Source organism: Aspergillus alliaceus, assembly GCF_009176365.1.
Source record: "Aspergillus alliaceus strain CBS 536.65 unplaced genomic scaffold BDW43scaffold_58, whole genome shotgun sequence".
NCBI lineage: Eukaryota > Fungi > Ascomycota > Eurotiomycetes > Eurotiales > Aspergillaceae > Aspergillus > Aspergillus alliaceus.
In genome coordinates, this window is record NW_022474741.1 from 108,769 (window position 1) to 126,791 (window position 18,023).

Consider the following 18,023-nt stretch of genomic DNA (forward strand, 5'->3'; position numbering starts at 1 on the left):
AGTACTTTCCGCACTAAATTCACAATGAAAAGAAGCCCCATAAACTTTCTAAACGTAAACGAAGGTAAAACCTACGCAGGTTCCAAGCATGGAACAGAATCCTCGTCCGCTGGAGTCTATTTTAAATCAGAATCGCCGGTAACTTGCGAATATAAACCTCGAGAAGTATGCTACCTCAAATATTATAGCTCCCCGCGCGAGCGTAAATGTTATTCCCACTAACAAAGTCGATTTGCACATTATCCGCCGAAAGAAGGGAATCGAAGCTAGCGTTGACGCCAGTTTCCGCGACCAGGAGGGACTGCATAGCGGTCTACAGTATATCATGTATACAAAATATATATTCGGACCTTGTTAAGAGTACTAATAAATGAAGCACAGCACATAACAGATTAGTGGAGACAGACCTACTAATCTAGGGTCTGGTTGCGTGTTGCCCTGAACGTTAGGGGTCCTCTGTATTACGATTGTTATGCCATGTATATTAGCTAGAGTACCTAGAGTTGGTTAACAGCTTCTACATAGGGCGACTGTGTTGTGTGATGGGAGCCTTGATGCCTGGCTAGAGTAACCCTCTAAGGGGTACGCCTGACCTTTGTATGAGTGAACAGAGGAAAGTCTTGGAAGTATGCATCCATCTGAAGTGAATCCAAATTCCGTCGTTTGGTGATATTCATTGTGAATCAGAAACCAACCAATTAAAACCACTGCCAGGGGCTCAGCCTTGCCTGGTATGATGCTAGCGTTTACTAGAAAGGCGTTTTATTTCATTGAATGTTTTAATTACGTATATTTTTTATTTATTTTCTATATTTTCTATCAATGGCACACTACATATTTATTCACTGCTGTCGTAATTATAATTCTAGGATCCGAAAAGTGCAAAGAATGTGTCCACGTCATTGGCAATGATACATTAATTCATCTGCCTAAACAGACTGTTAATTGGATCCTCCAAACAACGTCAACAACAACCTGCCCGCCTATTTGTTGGAATAACTTTGACCTCACTTAATCAATATCCACTAGAAGTAGAAATCAAGCAAGTCGCAGCACAGATATGTTTTTAACGACTTCCCAGAGTTCAAATCTAGCGAATGCCCCTCCTCCCCCACCGCCGCCTCCTTCGACCGGCAAGGAAGAGCCCAAGCCGCCAAATGTAGCATCAGAGGGACCCGCCGGAGCTTACCTGGTCGAGCTTCTAATCTTCAACGGTTGGCCATTTAAGGATCACTGGGGATACTGGGTTCGCTCACACTCTGATCCTAATATCGGGGTGGAGCTACACGCGACAGGTGATGTGAGGAACGGCTTTGAGTTCCAGATCAAGCGTAACCACGACATCCATGAGACCAGCGAGTGCCCCTCTACAAAAATACCATTGCAGTGGGTCGATGGGAAGCATTTCGATGAACAAGCGATGTTGAATAATGGGACCTTCAAGCTCGACAATGTCCCTGTCTGTACCTTTGAGGCTAGTGCACATAAGGTGAAGGTACCGGAGAAGTCGTTGAATACTGTGAATGATGCTGTAAGTCCTCAGAAGGTCTCTCGTTTGGTTCAGTTGACTACAAGTCTAACGCATGGGCTTTAGACAATCTCGGAAAGGAAGATCAGTCAAAAGGTCGATCAACTTGTGAAGGATCAGATATTTAGCCAGGAGGTCGCTACTTATCTGCGTGCGATTGAGCAGTGATGTATTTATGAATCCTTTAGCAATGATAAAAGCAACCACCAAGTTGGATTAAACACTGGACACGAGGCAGTGGAGACACCTGAAGATCCTGGTGGAGCATTGGACTGAGAGCCATAGATCAATGTTTGGTCTATCAATCTTGGCAATGTCAATGAAAAAGTTCTGGAATGAGACCCACTTCTACATTCTCTACGTCGCAATTGAGGCGCATTCGTATGAGTCAAAGATATCCACAAGGTGCATATTTATTAAACAGCTGTCAAGCCTTTATTTCGCCAGATATCACATGAAAACGGCAAGTATTTGCGTGATATTCAGACGTGGCTGTGAGAATATCTAACGCTAAGCCCTAGTGCTTATAGGGTCTAGAGTAAGCACGTGACCTGGGGGCTAAGTATTACCAGTTGAGATACTGCCTTTGTCTCCTGACATTGTTGTCCACCTCACATATCGCTGATTAGCTATATCTAAATCACACGTTACGACCATGCCCCTCATAGTTAATTTAGAAAACCAATTGGCCTGCTATTCAGGACATGAACAGCTCTGGGGTCGTGTCGTCTTCCACTGTCCCAATCCGATCGAAGCCCAGGATGTCCGAGTGATCTTCACCGGCCGCGTCAAGGCGAAAGTGCAGAAGGTGAAAGCCGCCGCTCCGTCAGCAACTTACCGAAGCAAATGTATTCTCTTCGAGCAGGTAAAAACCCTCTCCTCGGTTAGTGGCGGTAAACTCCAACGCGGTACGTACGAGTGGCCATTCGAGTTTGTTTTCCCGTCGCATGTTGAATCGTCGGCGAAATGGCCCCCGAAGCACCCGTTCCGTAGCGACGGAGACCATTCTCTGCCGCCAACCTTTGCAGTGGAAGTGGACGATTCGCAGCGCAAAGTGCACTGTGCTATTGATTATCGCATCGAGGCTCAAATTTCCAAACCGCAAAAGAGCCTTCTAGGAAAGAAAGCGCCTTTGTTTAGCGAGGCGATTCGGCTGAATTTTTTGCCATTATCGGCGCAGATGGAGGAAACTGACAACTGGGAAAACCTGTACCAACGCCAACAGGAAGAGGTTTTCACTGTTAAGAGTTTACTACTGCTACCAGAAAACCGTGGGCGAAGCTTGAAGACCCAAGAGAAGTTTCGGTCGTGGCTAGCACCGAAGCAACTTCCTCGTTTTGACTTCCGGGCATCCTTCATATATTGTAACCGGGTAGTTCAGGGGTCGCCAGTTCCATGTTGGTTGGATGTTACTCCACTTATGGATGGCGCTTCATCCTTTCCCTATCCTGGCATTATGCTGCAATCCGTATCGTTGGTAGTATTGTGCCAGACGGCCGCTCGCGCTAACAAGGCACTGATGGGGCAAATGGACGCTGAGGTTGATGAGCGAATGGAAGTTTTATCGAAGACGTCACTTGGCATGCCTGTGTTGGGACAAATAGATTTGAATGAAGCATTTGGACCATTGATATTCAGAAACTCAGATGTTTCCTTCAGCACGTTCAACATTTGCAGGTCTTACCGGATCTGCGCTTCATTCGTCTTTGAATGTGTGGGGAAGACTCTCGAATTCAATGTGGCTGACCTCGCGTTTGAGATGGTCGCAAATGCTCTGGAAAGAAACGTTATTAGCCCCATGGAGCAAGGCACTACATATAATCAGGTTTTCGAGATGGCGGACGCGACGTCTCGCAGGTCATCTTCATCAGAGTCATATGAGGTTGAGCCCCCTTCATACCCATCGAAGACCGCCGTTTATGAGCTTCCTGCCGCAGGGCTGGAAAAAGCCAAATAAACCGATTGTACTGCCTACTATGCAGGGTTTCAAATTAAGCTTTAATAATACTGCTGGATTGGCTCAGTACTCTTTAAACCACTTCTAGCACTGGGGAGACTTGTTGATTCTGTCGAATATTTGTACGATATATAGAGTACGATATTACAGCAGCCAGCACTAGATGCCGCCATTCCATTCGTCCGCCATACAAATACCTTTTTCTGTACGGATATGATGCAACTCCGTGGCCTAGACTGCCCACAATCCTTAGGCTAAAGAATGAAGCATTAAACCCCTTTCGCCAAGGCTGGCAATTGCCGGACAACAGCCGAAGATGATCAACACTTCCCCGCATGAGTTGATTGGAAGTGGAATAGGGTTATAGCCGCAGAGTAAGCTCCGCCGAGACCCTGGAGAATTAGCCGGCTGAAGAAACTTATACCGGGCTATTATGTGTCGATTTAGCCTATGTGCCCTAGTGGTTTCAGCTGTACAACGTTGCACAGGAGCGTTTTCCGGACCTTGACGAGAAGCGATTCTTGGTGGAGGGCCTGGAAGATGCCTTTCAAGCTGGTCGAGATACCTAACCGTGGGATCTTTCTCCATACTCCATCACATTTGCCACTATTCAGCCGGGTTAGCTTCGATTATTGCTCTGGCCCGCTTGGTATTTCGCCAAATTGACCTCAACGCTCGTCAGGCCTTCGTCGGAGATGATCACCGATATGCCTAAACTGAGATAACCCATCCAGGGCTTCTCCACACTTGGCGTCACTGGTTGCTGTTCATGTTGAATAGCAAGATGCTGAAACCTGCAGGGAAAAGTATATAAGTGACGATCAGGCCCCTCGAGAATGTACCATCGCATCGCATCTCACCCACTCTAAACCAAGGCCATCTATCAGGGAGACACCAAAATGGTCTCTTTCTCCTCTCTTTTCCTAATCTGCTCTATGGCAGTGAGAGCCTTGGCAACTCCGATTGAGCCACTTGAAGAACGGCCGGGCGAGTTCAACGAAACCTCCCTCCACGAGCTGGTCGGCCGCTCCACCCCCAGCGGCACGGGCTACAACAACGGCTACTACTACTCCTTCTGGACCGATGGCGGTGGCGACGTAACCTACACAAACGGTAACGGCGGCTCCTACAGCGTGCGATGGTCGAACGTCGGCAACTTCGTTGGCGGCAAGGGATGGAACCCTGGAAGCTCTCGGTATGTGATCTCACTTCCTCATTGACAGCTTCTAGTTCCTTTTCTCTATCCCGATCTGAGCTCAGACTAATAATACCTCAATCAGAGCGATAACCTACTCCGGCAGCTTCAACCCCAGCGGAAACGGCTACCTCGCCGTCTACGGCTGGACTACGGACCCCCTGATCGAATACTACATCGTCGAGTCCTATGGTACGTACAACCCCGGCAGCGGCGCCACCTACAAGGGCCAAGTGACCTCCGACGGAGGAACATATAATATTTACACCTCTGTCCGGTACAATGCGCCCTCTATTATTGGGACGGCGACGTTCACGCAGTTTTGGTCTGTGAGGACCTCGAAGCGAGTCGGTGGGACCGTTACTACGGGGAACCATTTTAATGCATGGAAGCAATATGGATTGACACTGGGGAAGCATAATTATCAGATTGTGGCGACGGAGGGATATCAGAGTAGTGGGTCTTCGTCGATTACTGTTTCCTAAGGGTTAGTTGGTTCGTTGTGTGGGACATGATGTGTGGGTTGTGAGACTTGGTGAAGATGGGTACGCTACTCGGGCGATAGGTGATGGGCTTAGGCTTGCGGGATAGCGATTGGGGTTGAACTGTGGCTCTTGATGTTGCTGCTGATGTGATGTAGCCTGTCATTACTTAAGATAGTTTCTTGATTGAGCCTTTGCAATTCCGTTATTATGCCACTATGTAAACTATATCTCCATGAATATCACGGAGATTGACCTTAGAATGGCAGCCCGCAAGCAATATCCCTGTTCTATACCACAATGCATCGTCCGCACAGTCCCACCATCTATTCCACCTAACCAGCCGGCATCCCACCAAAGTAACCCTCTAACTCCTAGCATAAGTACTCAACCCCCTCAAAGCCTCCCCATAATACCAAAGCAACACTGGCGCCGGAATCCCAATAACAACAGCCACACATGCAAGAAGCGTATTTCCCCACGCAAAGCCCAAATTCCCATACCTGTACGTAGTCAGTCAAGCCGTACCTAACACACACCGGGCCAAGGAGCAAAAGAAAGTAACATACAAGCTCGGCGCGACCAGTGGAAGCGCAAAACCTAGCAAATTCCTCAAGACCATGACGCTGGCCATTGCGCTGGCAGCGTATAGTTGATACGTGTCGATTAGGTAGCCCTGTACACAAACGAGTTGCACGACGGTGGCGCCGGAGTAGATTGCTGCGCCGATATTTCTGGGTGGGTGGGCATGTTAATCAGAGTGGCCACACTGGGAGGGGGTAGGGATATGTCAGGATGGAGAAGAAACGCACGGCATAATCCAGTGAATGTTTATTCTTGCACTCCAACCGTACCAGAAGAGACCGACTGGGACGACGAGCGCGACGACGCAGAGCGTCGGGAGCCGGAATTCCGGTTTTGCGTGCCCGTTATTTTCGGCCCGGAGGCGCTGGTAGACTTTGTCGGCGTAGCGGACACCGAGTTGCGTTGCGATTGCCAGTCCGACTGTCATTGAGAGGTAGTTCAGGGAGCCGATAGAGATAGATTCGTGGTATATGCCTGTCCAGACGTCGGGGAAGGTGGCGACCATTAGATAGAGAATTCCGTTGAGATAGGCGAGATAGAGACTGAGGACTTGGACGATGGGTTGGGTGATGAGGAGACGGAAGGGGCGGATGAGGTTCTTCATGAGGAGGGTGGAGGCGCGATCGTGCTCGGTGTGGAGGTTCTGGTTTCCTGTGGTCTTGCGGAGTCGGGCGGCTTTACGTTTGAGGAGGACGGGGCCGTATGTCTCGCGAAGGAGGAGGAGACCGGCAACTTGGACGGCTGCGATGGCGATAGATATGACGTAGAAGCACCACCGCCATGAAACGTATTGGACGAGGAAGCCGCCGGTGATGGGGCCGACGGCTGTTCCGACTAGAGGGGCTAGGGTAAATACTGCGATTGCTTTGCCTCGTTCATGGGCCTGGAAGAGGTCGCTGTTCATTCCGCTGCCAATCTATGTTTCTATGTGATGAGTGGTGGATATCAATAGTAAGTCTGACTGGACATGGAGGCTACTCACACCATAAGGGCCTGCGGCACCTAAGCCGGCAAGGAAGCGGAAGATAATCAATTGCGTTGGCGATTTGGCAGCACCGCATGCAGTGTTGAACACGATATAGATCACGTTCATCGCCAGCAGAACTGGTACTCTTCCAGCCATTTCCGAGATTGGCGCTGTGAATAGTGGCACGATTGCACTCCCGAGATAGAAGATCGATAAACTCAGGATAAGTAGCGTTTTTGAAGGGAAGCCAAGATCTTCACTGATAGCACTTAATGCTGGAGCGACCGTGGCAGAGGACATGGAGCTCAGTAGATTATAGAACGACATTGGGACAAATGTCATCCATTTGCGGGTCGCAGGCCAGTTCTTAGGGTTTTGGGGATCATCTGGCCCCTCCCAGGTCACCAAATTCGGATCAGGGACCAAAGGGATGAGACCGCCAGGGACATTGTTGTCTGCACGCTTTTCTGGAGAGGATGAACTGTTTGCCATGATAGTAGAATTTGGGATTGTGCGTCGGGCCAAAGGAGAGAAAACAAAAAGAAATTGACATCTAACATCAGCTTCGGGGTAAGCAAGGGTTAAATAGCAATTCTTTTGCTTCCTATAATCTCTTTGGATATAATTAGCTTTAGCCATGATTGGCCTTAAAAGATGTATGTCTCCACACAAAGCCGTCCACCCGTAGTGCTTATTCACGATATGCATAGCTTATGTCGGCTGGCGGTGTCACAGCGACCCGCATTGACTACTTTCTCATGCTGTTCGCTCTAGGCATATCTTGGACCGAAGGTTTGCAAATGTTGATGAGACCAAATTAATCGAATAATGTTCTATGAAGTTGTGGCCTTCATTAGAATGCAGACCTACTAGTCTGTTGGGCTGGCAAGCCATCGCCATGGTACGTTGACATGCCCTGGGAGGGTAGAAGAAGCCCTACTATGCTCACTCGACCACTCATATTGAACCTCGTACTCCATGGTTTGGATTATAGCACCGTTCCTCAGATTTAACATGCTCTCCTGTGGTTCTACCGTTGTATTTCTGAACCCGTGATGTCGTTGTTCTTTCAACCTCCTCTTGGTATCTTTATCCGAGTAAAGTTCGGATCCGCCAATTGGATGTAAGCTTCGATTCCCCGGCTTCGACGTGGATGCATCGGTCGTGTTATCATGCCTCCCAGAAAGAGAAAGTTCAAGAAACTCCGGGATGGTGCCTGCCATCATTCCCGTTTGTAGCTCTGCAAGAGCTCGCTTGAGACTCGGGATGCACGTGCAGATAATGGACGTGCTCTGCATCAGTTGCAGCCATATGGTAGGCATGAGAGCATGCCATGGCTGGTCTTTCGGCTTAGAGTGGAAAAAGGGATCGAGTGACGCAATGTAAGGAACAGTCAAAGCTGGGACACTATGATTTAGTTGGGTATTAGCCAAAGCTTTAGATCAATCTGCAAAGAGGAGCGAGGGTTTCTCACAGGATACGCAGTCCAAAGAGAGCGCAAATCTGGAAACGCTTCCATTCGGGCATTTGAACTTTCCACACCAGGACAATGGGCAATATGATGAGAGCTGCGTCTAGGATTATGTGACACGCGGCCAGACTCGAGTATAGAGCTTGCTGGTTGAGACACCTGCCGGAGCTGAAATTCCACGCCTGCGGCTGAGTGCATTGTAGCGCTAGAGCGACCACAGCAACGACTGTCCAGGCTCCAATAAGCCCGAGTAGGATTCTACAGGCCTGCAGCACTATGTTAAATGGTTTTATGGATATCAGAAGAAGTGCAACGGCGGCTTTGGAGCATCCCAGCACCGGAGCTGAGAGTATTTGGCTGGCATAAAGAAGCTGCAACTAGGTTAGTTTATTAGTTGTGGCTCGTGAAAGCATGAAAGGCTTACTTGGCTGTACGATTTAAATGCTGTGTCACTTAGAGAGTCTCTGTGTTTACCAATGCCGTCTGAGCCGGCAACGATGATACACGTGGTTTGAGGAATGAACATAATCTTGTTGGGATTCGTCAATAGCTATTGAATAGGGGGGTTGAAATAATTGGCCAATTTACCATTGCCGCAACAAGGAATGTATCACCCCAGGTAAGGGCACCAAGAATGCGTACCCGCGAGATCAGCGTCACGATAGTCGCTAATGCCGCGACGATGAGTAGTATGCTACTGGCTGTGATCACTATCGCTCCATGATTATCTTGTGTGATAGAAAGAAGCGGTGGCAAAACCTCCGCACCATCCGTGCGCATCACAATTCGCTGTTTGAGGCTCTTCACAAAGTGTGGATATGTGGAGATCCCAAGGAGGGGGAGTGCAGCAGCAACTATCTATGCAACATACCTCCAGACTCAGCCCTTCCTTTTACCCCTTAAAATACGACAGGGAACAGTCGGGATGTACCGACGGAGACGTTTCTTGGCTCTTGGATTATCCTGGTAGGGTTGCAGCACTAATGGGTGGTGTTGAGGTACGACTATACAAGGATGTTGAGTGGTTGGTGCAGGGGGTTAGTTAGGGCTTTAGTCAGACAGATAACGCCCTTAATGAATGTTGCACCTCTTCCCCTCAGCAATTTTCTCTTCTCTCTCTCTCTTCGTAGTTTCTCTTACTCCCTGCTTCCTCTTTCCTGGAATTTACGCGTTACGTTATTCCTCTCCTCGAAATAACCGAACTAGTTGGCCAGCCCCAATTGTAGTATGGAGCAACATGAACCGAAGACGGTCGCCGAGACGAGTACCGAGACCCCTGCAGGTAGAGAGATAAGTTCTACGGCGTCGGATACTAATCATCACAGCCATCATGTTGCCGCTAGTCCGACTCAAATAAAGGTGCGATTCTCCAATATATGCCAACCACCGAGCTATGTCAATTGACGGGAAATCTTACCAGCGTCTTTTCAACTTCACGCAAATGTTCTTCTTCTCGCTCACGTTTATGTCGAGCTGGGAAGTTCAGGCGATGTATGCGCCTGACTCGCCCCCTACATCCTCTACCAATACTAATACGCTGACGCTAGAAATATTACTGCAGTACTCACAAATGGGGGCCCTGAAGCCTTTGCTTGGGGCATTGTGATCGTTATATTTGGAGCTTTGGCACAGTGTGCATCATTGGCCGAGTTGGCATCAATGCAGCCCATTGCCGGGGCACAATATCATTGGACGCATTATCTGGCACCCGCTGCTCAAAAGAGGTTCATCACCTGGATGCAGGGTACTTACCATCTCGGCGATCGGGCGATATAGGAGTAAATGCTAACATCTAGTGTCGTATAGGATGGGTCACTTGGTTTGCTTGGGTGTCGCTCCTCTTAGGTGTGGCCAATACCACCGCAAATACGATTCAAGGGCTGGCAATCGCAAACTACCCTGATTACGTTGCAGAAAGGTGGCACTTGACGCTAATCATATTTGCAATTCTCATTGTCCAGGGGTTAATGAATATGTACACCTTCTGGCTGATCCCATGGATCGAGCTTTTGGCTGGTATTCTCCACATATTGCTGTTCATTATTTTTCTAGTGGTTTTCGTTGCATTAGCCCCTCGTCATACGGCCGACTACGTGTTTTTAACCACCCAATCTGAGTCCGGCTGGAACAACACTTTCGTTTCGTGGAACATTGGACTCCTAACCCCCAGCTGGGGGTTTGTAGGTGAGTATAGTTCCACCCTGATGGTCTCTAAATACGGCATCCACTAATCTACGTAGGATTTGACGGCGCGGTCCACATGAGTGAAGAGGTCCGTCGCGCCAGAGAGGCAGTGCCACGGTCGATGTTCTGGTCCGTTGCCACCAACGCCGTGCTGGCATATGCCATTGTGATATGCATGCTATTCACAATGGGCTCGATCGAGGATGCGCTCAATGCCGGTTTCCCTATAATCGCAATTTGTCAACATGCCACTGGTTCGACTAAAGCAGCCACCGCTATGGTGTGCGGGCTTCTGATTGTAGGGTTGTCCGTAACCCTAGCCAGCATAGCATCAACCTCCCGCCTCACATGGGCATGGGCTCGCGACGGCGCACTACCCAAATGGTTCTCACATGTAAGCAACTGCCCCCCAGCACGGATCCCGAACCTCCAGCATACGTAGCTGACCTCCAATTATACAGATTGATCGAAGACACAATGTACCCATCCGCGCTGTATGGCTCCCAATATTCATCGTTATGGTCCTCTCCTGTCTCAACATACCAAGCACAGCCGCCTTCAACGCTTTCACCGCTCTCTCCTCTATCGGACTCTTCGTATCCTACTTCATCGCCATCAGCTGCATGGTCCACAACCGTTTTCGCAAGGACCCGGTCCCAATGGGAAACTGGACCATGGGCAGATGGGGGCTCCCCGTCAATATATTCGCTCTGATTTATACGGCCTACGTCACCGTCTGGCTGACCTTCCCTTCATATCGACCTGTGACTGGCGAGAATATGAACTATGCTTTACCCATCTTCGCTGCGTCGACGCTGTTCGCCTTCACCTATTGGTTCCTCCGTGGTAGAAAACATTGGCCGGGTCTCAACAAGGAGGTTCTGCGCCTTGTGGTTGAGGGGGGCGAGCTGCAGCTCAGGTGACCATTTCTTCATCGTCTTATGGTCTTCTCATGGTTGTTTGAGTGTCGGTATATTCAGATGGGACATGTCATTCGAGCTGAGCGAGTTCAAGCCATTTTTCGGCAGGCTCGGTCAAGGTTCACTGGCTATATTTGAGTACCTACTCTTTGTTTAACATCAAGGTATATGTAACCGGTTGTACGGAATTTTAAAAGCGATTTATTTAGTAAATATACCCAAAGATTGTCTTCATCTCCTTTTCTTTGTAAGCCCAATAATAGTTCTCACCCTGTAAACGCTTCCGGCTGTGATAACACTGTTGGTATATCCTGATCTGATTCTAGCGAGTGTTGTCTCTGATCATCCTGCTCAATAGATGTGTTTAACGCTACAATGGGCTCTTTTGTTTTTGGTTTCCGGCTGATGCCACGTAGCGCTCACAAACCCGCGTGACTACGCCATTAGGCTTTGATATATATATCAATTTACTCATTTAGGTAGGGCTTGGCTCGTACAATAGCTTCACAACTTTTCTATAAGCCTTACATACACTGCTGTAAACCAACGTGCTGAACTTTGAGTTGAACTAGATTAGGCCTGTCGTCAACAATCAATTTTGTAAGTATTTCACTCCCTCAAGCATCACAAAGTGTTAAAATATCAGAGATAGAGAGCCTAAACCTAGTCGCTACATCGGAAGCTTGCTCCTCGGTTAACAAGGAGGATTTATAGGTGAGCGCCAGCCTAACATCCGCTTTTCCGATTGTAATTGTAGCGATAAGATCATACTATCCAGGGTTAATATTTGAGCTCCATTGCATCAAAGGGCAGTAGAAATACTGGCAACTTACTTCTGTGGGCTCGTGCGTCTCCACATCTTTAAAACAGAGACTGGCCTCTGAGCTATCTATCGACAACGGCTGCTCCACAGAGATGCATGTATTAAACAAGGGTTGACCGAAATATTTTGAGAAACGGAGTATCTCAAGCAGAGAGCAGTGCTGGTTCAACAGCCGATTGCCGGTTTCCACCTGGTTCCTCCGTAAAATATCCAGTAGTGAGTCCTCCCTACCGAAGTGAAGTTGGCATACTAGAACATTGAAGAAGGAGCCTACTATGTTGTCAATGTCAGGAATTGGAGAATCTCTCCCAGATATAAGGGTGCCAAAGCACACGTTGTCGGATGCAGTATACCACCGCAATGTTAGTCCCCAGGCTACTTGCAAAACGTTGCTTATGGTGAGACCGTGGATAGTGCAGAATGGCATCAATGTGGCGGTGTCAGCGAGCGGCACATTGACCACGAGAGTTTCGCTATGTGCAACCTGGCGTCTAAGTCCTGGAAATATGCACGGACTGGCATCTTCTAATTGTCTTTTCCAGTACCTCATCTGGTCTTCCGCATCTGGTTGTTTTTGAAGCCAAGAAACTGCTGAGCTGTATAATTGGCCAGGGATACGGTGTAGCAGTCCATCGTATGCGAGAGAGAGATCTCGTAAGATGATTAAAACGGATGCGGCATCGAGGAAAGCATGGCTCCCTTCGAGTTTGCAGAACACACGACCGGAAATTGTTTGGCAGATGGTGAATGCTTGTGGTAGACATATGCTACTGTCGATTCGGAGAAATGACCGCCGCAGCGCAGGTAGCACGGCCTCCTCTGCTGCAGATAGTATCGAGACATCTGTTACAGAGTCCTTCTGTACAACGTGAACCTTACAATTGGTGTTGTCACCTAGTGTGATATCGATGAGAAATGTCCTTAACGCAGCGTGACGGCGCACAAGGCTGAGCCAAGCATCACGAAGTCGGATCGGACACGCTGGAGAGACGTTGCTCCCTGTGGTGACTTCCCATATGGTGTATGACTGATAATCAAAGGGCTCTAGCAGCTGAGTTTTCAGGAGTCCTTGGTGGACTTGGGTGCAGGGATATGCATCCTCGATTTTATCAAGGGTTTCAATGCCGAATGTAGCCATAATCACAGACTCAAGTTCCTCCATATCCTGATCAGAAGTTAGAGGAAGAAGGGAAAATCGCATATCAAGACTGCGTTCAGTTCTGGGGGTTGATGGAGGCGTTAACACCGTAAGTGGCTTGACACTGGATGCTATGAGTTCGATTGTTTTCCCGTCAAATATATCTAGTGCCGTCAATGAGAGGTGATGCTTTCTACAGAGCGAGACAACCTGCATTGCAGATATTGAATCACCACCCAGAGTAAAGAAGTCGTCTTTAAGGTTGACACTCTGTGCATCTATACCCAAAACATGTGCAACAATCCCTCGGAGGCGAGCCTCCTCAGGAAGTATTTGGTAGTCGGTGGACCTGTGCACAGGGTCCATCAAGGAACGTAAAGCGCCGAGGCCCATGAGTGACGCCTGCTCGCATAGAGAGGCCCTATTTGGCTGCCCGTATGGAGTTGATGGTATGTAATTAATTGGAAGACAGAGTGACGGAACTACTGACCAAGGCAGAGATTGGCGCAGGATGCACATTAATTCCTCGAGCCGCTTTCTAAGCTTTTCAGTAGGCCGACTGAATAGGTCAGACAGCTCCGTAGACTTGTTCTTCATCGTATTATCACAGATGAAAAGAGCAATGGTCTGGTTGGGAACCCCCTTTGGCGCTATAGTATCCACAATGGTAACGAATCCCTCTCCGATATAGTCTTTTGCCTTCTTCTCGACGTATGAACTCCATGGTTGTTCCTGACCTGGATCGATGGGCTCGTTTGATGGAGAGTGGATAATGCTGTAAATCCTGCACTCTGGAAAATGGTTTATCTTGCCAATTAAGTACTCTAATTGATCAAGTATTCTTTCTATATCATTAGGGGTAATCACTGTGGTGTCGAACAGGGCTTTCGCCGATAGACCGTGAGCCCCAAGCTCGCATACCAAAGTTAGCGGACATGTAGCAAATTTCAGCTGTTCTTTGGCATTCTCTGGGAACTCTGAGAATATCTCAGATGGCCTTGACTTTCTGGCAGGCTGTATAATTAACAAGGTCTGGAAGTTACAGGCAGTAGCCGCCTCAACGCTAAATGATTTTATCCGCTGGAGTCCCGTCTGTTCAAAGGGGATGATCCTGGACATGTGATCTTGCACGCTGAGTAGGGCTTCCCTCACTCTAAGGCTCCCATGAAGTATTGTGCGGAGGGGGAAAGTGGCGATTGTTGGGCCAGTCAGTCTATGTATTCCGGGCACTGGAGCATTGCGGCCCGTAACGGTAAGACCATACACGACATCGAGTGACTCAGTGTACCAGGCAATAAGCATAGAAAAAGCGAGCTGAGCAATAATCGATGGTGTGTGACGGCCCGCGAGCCACTCTGCTACGTCTATATCGCGATGTATCGTTGTTATCGACTTTGGTGCATATCTGGGTGATAAGGGCAGAGCGGGAAACGTTGTTATTGACAGTTCCTTGAACTCTGAACACCAAAACTCTTTGGCAGAATCATAATCTAAGTCTAGCACATGCTTGATAAACGGCGTGAAAGACTGTAAAGGCAGATGAGTGTGTCTATATGCAGCTTCAATAGCATCAAGGATCAGAGCGTATGACCATCCATCGAATATAGCATGGTGCATCGAAAGTCTAAAATAGAGAGGCGATTCGCCATCCGGTTTACCGGTAATGGCTAGGCGAAGAAGCGGTGTCCCATAAGACATGAAAAGCTCAATATGATCAAAAGAGTCTTCTGTAGTATCCCACTGCACGTGGTCTTTGGGGCGCAGTACTACTTGCAGGGCTTCCGTGTTAAAGTAGATAATCCTCGTTCGCAAGATAGGGTTCGCATCAATCACTGTAGCCCATGCCTGTTTGAAGCGACGCAGATCTATTTTCCCTTGAAGTTGGAAGCGAAATTGGGCTTGGAACGCTGCAGGCCTTTTTGCTGTATATGCGACCAAGGCTTCCTGTAAGAAAGTGCATGGGTAAATATCCTCGATCTGATCTGGACATACGGAACATTGCTCCGTTACAGTATTGATAAGTAGAAATTTGTCTAGAGAACCGAGCAGAGACAAGGCAGGTATTGACGAATTGCCACTGTTCGAAGTACGGTGAGCAACATGAGCCAGTTCCCGAATAGTCTGATGTTTGAGCAATAATTCCACTGTCACCTCCAGGCCCTGATCTTGAGCTTCCCCGACGAAGCTAATGGCACTGACAGAATCACCCCCTAGCTGGAAGAAACTGTCATTGGGTGCAATATCCTCTTCTGGGATCCCAAGTGTTGCTGAAAAGAGGCGCTGCAGCTGCTCCACAGTCAATGGATTTATCGAGTTGGTCATATTGTTGTGAACTGCGGGATGGTAAGCTCTGAACTCCTGATCGGTTATTCTTTCGACTGCCTCCCGTAGCATTTTCCGATCTACTTTGCCTGTCCGCGAAATCGGTATAGCAATGAGCTCAATGTATGCTGTTGGTATCATGTGGCTGGGAAGGACACTTTGGAGACGAGGTTTTGCTGCCTGAACTCTGCACTGGAATCCACCGCTCGGCGAGGACAGAAGCGTAGTACAATCTGTATCCATTGAGGAGCTTTGTGTAGGGGCAATGAACAATACTAAACTAGGCTTTCGCCCTGCAGGTGCAGCAACCTCGGCGACAACGACAGCATGCTCAAAGCATTGGCGCGCCTGATGTTCAACCTCACCGAGTTCAACTCTCTGCCCATTCAACTTGACTTGAGTGTCCTTCCGCGCGACGTAGGTGATTGAGCCATCTGACATGTATCTAACGAGATCACCGGTCTTGTAGAACCGATAGGTGTCGTTTACTTGGAACAATGGCGCCCAGCGTGGATTTGTGATGAAGACGCTTGCTGTCAGGGAAGGTCGGTTCAAGTATCCTCGTCCTACAATAGGGCCACCCACTATTAACTCCCCTATGGAGCCGATTGGCGCGAGCTTATGATGGTTATCCTTTGCTGCAATCCAACAGGTACCACCCGGCGACATCCCGATATCTGCAGGTTTGTGAACGTGAGGTTGAACTGTAGACACAACAGTGCACTCTGCCGGTCCGTATGCGCATACCAGTCGAACATTGTCCTTCCATCGACAAATATCAGATGGCAACATAGGTTCTCCGCCGAGTACGAGCGTTTTTATTGTGGGGACATCCTCCGGGTACCAGAGTCTAGCCACGGATGGTGTGAGCTCGGCCCAATTGACCCTTAAGTTCGCGACAGCCTCTTTCAAACTGTTCATGCGTTGTGATTCGGATGGAATACAAACACATCCGCCAAGGAGCAGTGGTGCAAGGCATTCATAAACACTAACATCAAAGGCGTATGATGCAAACTGTAAAACTCGAGACGACCGATCAAGATTTTGGGCTTGACTAGTTGTAATGGCATTGGTGCAGAATGAACCATGCTCAATGACGATTCCCTTGGGTATGCCTGTAGAACCAGATGTGTAAACCACATAAGCTGCATGATGAGAAGTTGTCTTCGCGGGCTCGACTGCACGAGTCGTTGCTTTTAGTACATTCGAAGCACCCACCACCAATATCCTTTCAGCCAGGCCCGTGGCACGTGTTTCGTCGGAGCAAATTATAACTTTTGCGCCGCAGTCCTGACATATATCCTGCAGCCGTTTGGTTGGGTAAGACGGATCCAGCAGGACGAAGGCCGCCCCTGCCTTGAGTACTCCGAGCATTGAGACAACCACCCATATAGACTTCTGGGACAGTATCGGCACCACAGAATCCGGATTTAGATTATATTTCCTTAGCAGTGATTGTACATCCGAAGATACCTTATGTAATTCCCGGTAAGTGAGAGTTCCGTCCCAAGCACAAATTGCCTGGGCGTCCGGCTGCAACATGCATTGCAAGTGAAAGACCGTCTGTATGGAGGTATCTAGGGGACCAGTAGGAGCAAGGCTATTCCACTTGTATATCTGCTGGTGGTGGTGTTTACTCAGAAGACTTGACTCCATGAGTGGACGATTAGGGTTCTGGATTAAACAATGGATGATTCTCTGAAAAGTTGTAACTATATTTAGAGCTTGATCATCGTCAAGAATCGAAGTAGAGTAGTGAAACGAAGTTTGTGGCGTAGTTGTAAGACATTCCACGAGGAGAATGATGTCTCCGAACTGAAGGTTATGCAAAACGTCAACTTAGATGCTGGCAAATGATATGATAGATGTCACCTTTGCAATGTCCAGCCCTGGCCTAAACAGGGACACTTCGTCCACACCATCCTGGCTCAGTATGACCGATGTGTTAAATATCCCAAACCAAGCGCAATCCTCCAGTGGCCATCTCCGGGTGCGGTAGAGAGTGACGGCCTGTGAAATGGGCAACTGGGGGTCTATCATCGCTCCCCACTGCTGCATAGAAGCATGACCATCTTCAGATGGGAGAACCCCATAGCTAACATTAGTAGAGTCCGTGTACTCCGCAAGCAGAATGGACCATGCAGCTAGGGTAAGCTGAGAGATGTTCGATATATCATGCCACGTGTTGAGTGAGCCAGAACTCGTGGTTTGTTTCAAGTCCACATGATGGATATCTTTGTTAACGCTTTCATAATCACGAAGAGTGGGAAATATGCATGGGAATAGACAATTCTCACTGCTGTCGCTTTCTGATTCCAACATTATACAAGAGTGCCCATGTATTTGTGATGTATATGCAAGCTAAACAGGACAGTGTGGGAGTGAGTGTGACCTCTAGATGAGACAGGCATGAACCAGCCGAAGGAAATCTGTAGGGCTCATGAAAATCTT

General features: G+C 48.5%; 7 protein-coding genes across 7 annotated transcripts; 4 read left to right on the forward strand and 3 right to left on the reverse strand.

Annotated features, from left to right (window-relative positions):
• Positions 1-889: 889 nt before the first annotated feature.
• BDW43DRAFT_289834 (uncharacterized protein) lies at positions 890-1,982 on the forward strand. The gene is made up of 3 exons (XM_032043440.1): positions 890-1,531; positions 1,595-1,800; positions 1,875-1,982. Exons 1-2 carry the CDS (start codon positions 1,061-1,063, stop codon positions 1,694-1,696), a joined length of 573 nt encoding a protein of 190 aa, XP_031895774.1. The 5' UTR covers positions 890-1,060; the 3' UTR covers positions 1,697-1,800; positions 1,875-1,982.
• Positions 1,983-2,138: 156 nt separating this feature from the next.
• Positions 2,139-3,609, forward strand: BDW43DRAFT_199493 (uncharacterized protein). The gene has a single exon (XM_032039121.1). The coding sequence runs from the start codon at positions 2,184-2,186 to the stop codon at positions 3,483-3,485; it is 1,302 nt and encodes a 433-aa protein (XP_031895775.1). The 5' UTR covers positions 2,139-2,183; the 3' UTR covers positions 3,486-3,609.
• A 531-nt stretch (positions 3,610-4,140) lies between these two features.
• On the forward strand, positions 4,141-5,281 carry BDW43DRAFT_199513 (glycoside hydrolase family 11 protein). Its single transcript, XM_032039123.1, has 2 exons — positions 4,141-4,680; positions 4,766-5,281. The coding sequence occupies exons 1-2, from the start codon at positions 4,385-4,387 to the stop codon at positions 5,163-5,165; spliced, it is 696 nt and encodes a 231-aa protein (XP_031895776.1). The 5' UTR covers positions 4,141-4,384; the 3' UTR covers positions 5,166-5,281.
• A 248-nt stretch (positions 5,282-5,529) lies between these two features.
• BDW43DRAFT_303515 (putative MFS transporter) lies at positions 5,530-7,206 on the reverse strand (the record flags this gene model as incomplete). Its single annotated transcript, XM_032045424.1, has 4 exons — positions 5,530-5,665; positions 5,732-5,896; positions 5,975-6,663; positions 6,730-7,206. The coding sequence occupies 4 exons, from the start codon at positions 7,204-7,206 to the stop codon at positions 5,530-5,532; spliced, it is 1,467 nt and encodes a 488-aa protein (XP_031895777.1).
• Positions 7,207-7,428: 222 nt separating this feature from the next.
• On the reverse strand, positions 7,429-9,041 carry BDW43DRAFT_199495 (uncharacterized protein). Its single transcript, XM_032039122.1, has 4 exons — positions 8,774-9,041; positions 8,610-8,714; positions 8,189-8,556; positions 7,429-8,121 (listed from the first exon to the last, which is right to left on the reverse strand). Exons 1-4 carry the CDS (start codon positions 8,963-8,965, stop codon positions 7,584-7,586), a joined length of 1,203 nt encoding a protein of 400 aa, XP_031895778.1. The 5' UTR covers positions 8,966-9,041; the 3' UTR covers positions 7,429-7,583.
• A 255-nt stretch (positions 9,042-9,296) lies between these two features.
• Positions 9,297-11,510, forward strand: BDW43DRAFT_289849 (amino acid permease). Its single transcript, XM_032043441.1, has 6 exons — positions 9,297-9,544; positions 9,606-9,676; positions 9,733-9,929; positions 9,992-10,369; positions 10,426-10,763; positions 10,831-11,510. The coding sequence occupies exons 1-6, from the start codon at positions 9,413-9,415 to the stop codon at positions 11,290-11,292; spliced, it is 1,578 nt and encodes a 525-aa protein (XP_031895779.1). The 5' UTR covers positions 9,297-9,412; the 3' UTR covers positions 11,293-11,510.
• Positions 11,511-11,906: 396 nt separating this feature from the next.
• On the reverse strand, positions 11,907-17,228 carry BDW43DRAFT_315441 (uncharacterized protein; the record flags this gene model as incomplete). The annotated part of the gene is made up of 2 exons (XM_032048056.1): positions 11,907-12,059; positions 12,123-17,228. 2 exons carry the CDS (start codon positions 17,226-17,228, stop codon positions 11,907-11,909), a joined length of 5,259 nt encoding a protein of 1,752 aa, XP_031895780.1.
• Positions 17,229-18,023: the final 795 nt, after the last annotated feature.

Excerpts from the sequence above, each read along its gene's own strand:
- BDW43DRAFT_199495 (XM_032039122.1), bottom strand. The coding sequence starts at position 8,965 with ATGCGCACGGATGGTGCGGAGGTTTTGCCACCGCTTCTTTCTATCACA. Across the intron at positions 8,557-8,609 it reads CATTTAAATCGTACAGCCAA|CTTCTTTATGCCAGCCAAAT; the intron begins GTAAGCCTTTCA and ends ACCTAGTTGCAG. Across the intron at positions 8,122-8,188 it reads CTCTTTGGACTGCGTATCCT|TGTCCCAGCTTTGACTGTTC; the intron begins GTGAGAAACCCT and ends ACTAAATCATAG.
- BDW43DRAFT_199513 (XM_032039123.1), top strand. The coding sequence starts at position 4,385 with ATGGTCTCTTTCTCCTCTCTTTTCCTAATCTGCTCTATGGCAGTGAGA. Across the intron at positions 4,681-4,765 it reads TGGAACCCTGGAAGCTCTCG|AGCGATAACCTACTCCGGCA; the intron begins GTATGTGATCTC and ends TACCTCAATCAG.
- BDW43DRAFT_289849 (XM_032043441.1), top strand. The coding sequence starts at position 9,413 with ATGGAGCAACATGAACCGAAGACGGTCGCCGAGACGAGTACCGAGACC. Across the intron at positions 9,677-9,732 it reads AGCTGGGAAGTTCAGGCGAT|AAATATTACTGCAGTACTCA; the intron begins GTATGCGCCTGA and ends CGCTGACGCTAG. Across the intron at positions 10,370-10,425 it reads CCCCAGCTGGGGGTTTGTAG|GATTTGACGGCGCGGTCCAC; the intron begins GTGAGTATAGTT and ends TAATCTACGTAG.
- BDW43DRAFT_289834 (XM_032043440.1), top strand. The coding sequence starts at position 1,061 with ATGTTTTTAACGACTTCCCAGAGTTCAAATCTAGCGAATGCCCCTCCT. Across the intron at positions 1,532-1,594 it reads TGAATACTGTGAATGATGCT|ACAATCTCGGAAAGGAAGAT; the intron begins GTAAGTCCTCAG and ends CATGGGCTTTAG.
- BDW43DRAFT_199493 (XM_032039121.1), top strand. The coding sequence starts at position 2,184 with ATGCCCCTCATAGTTAATTTAGAAAACCAATTGGCCTGCTATTCAGGA.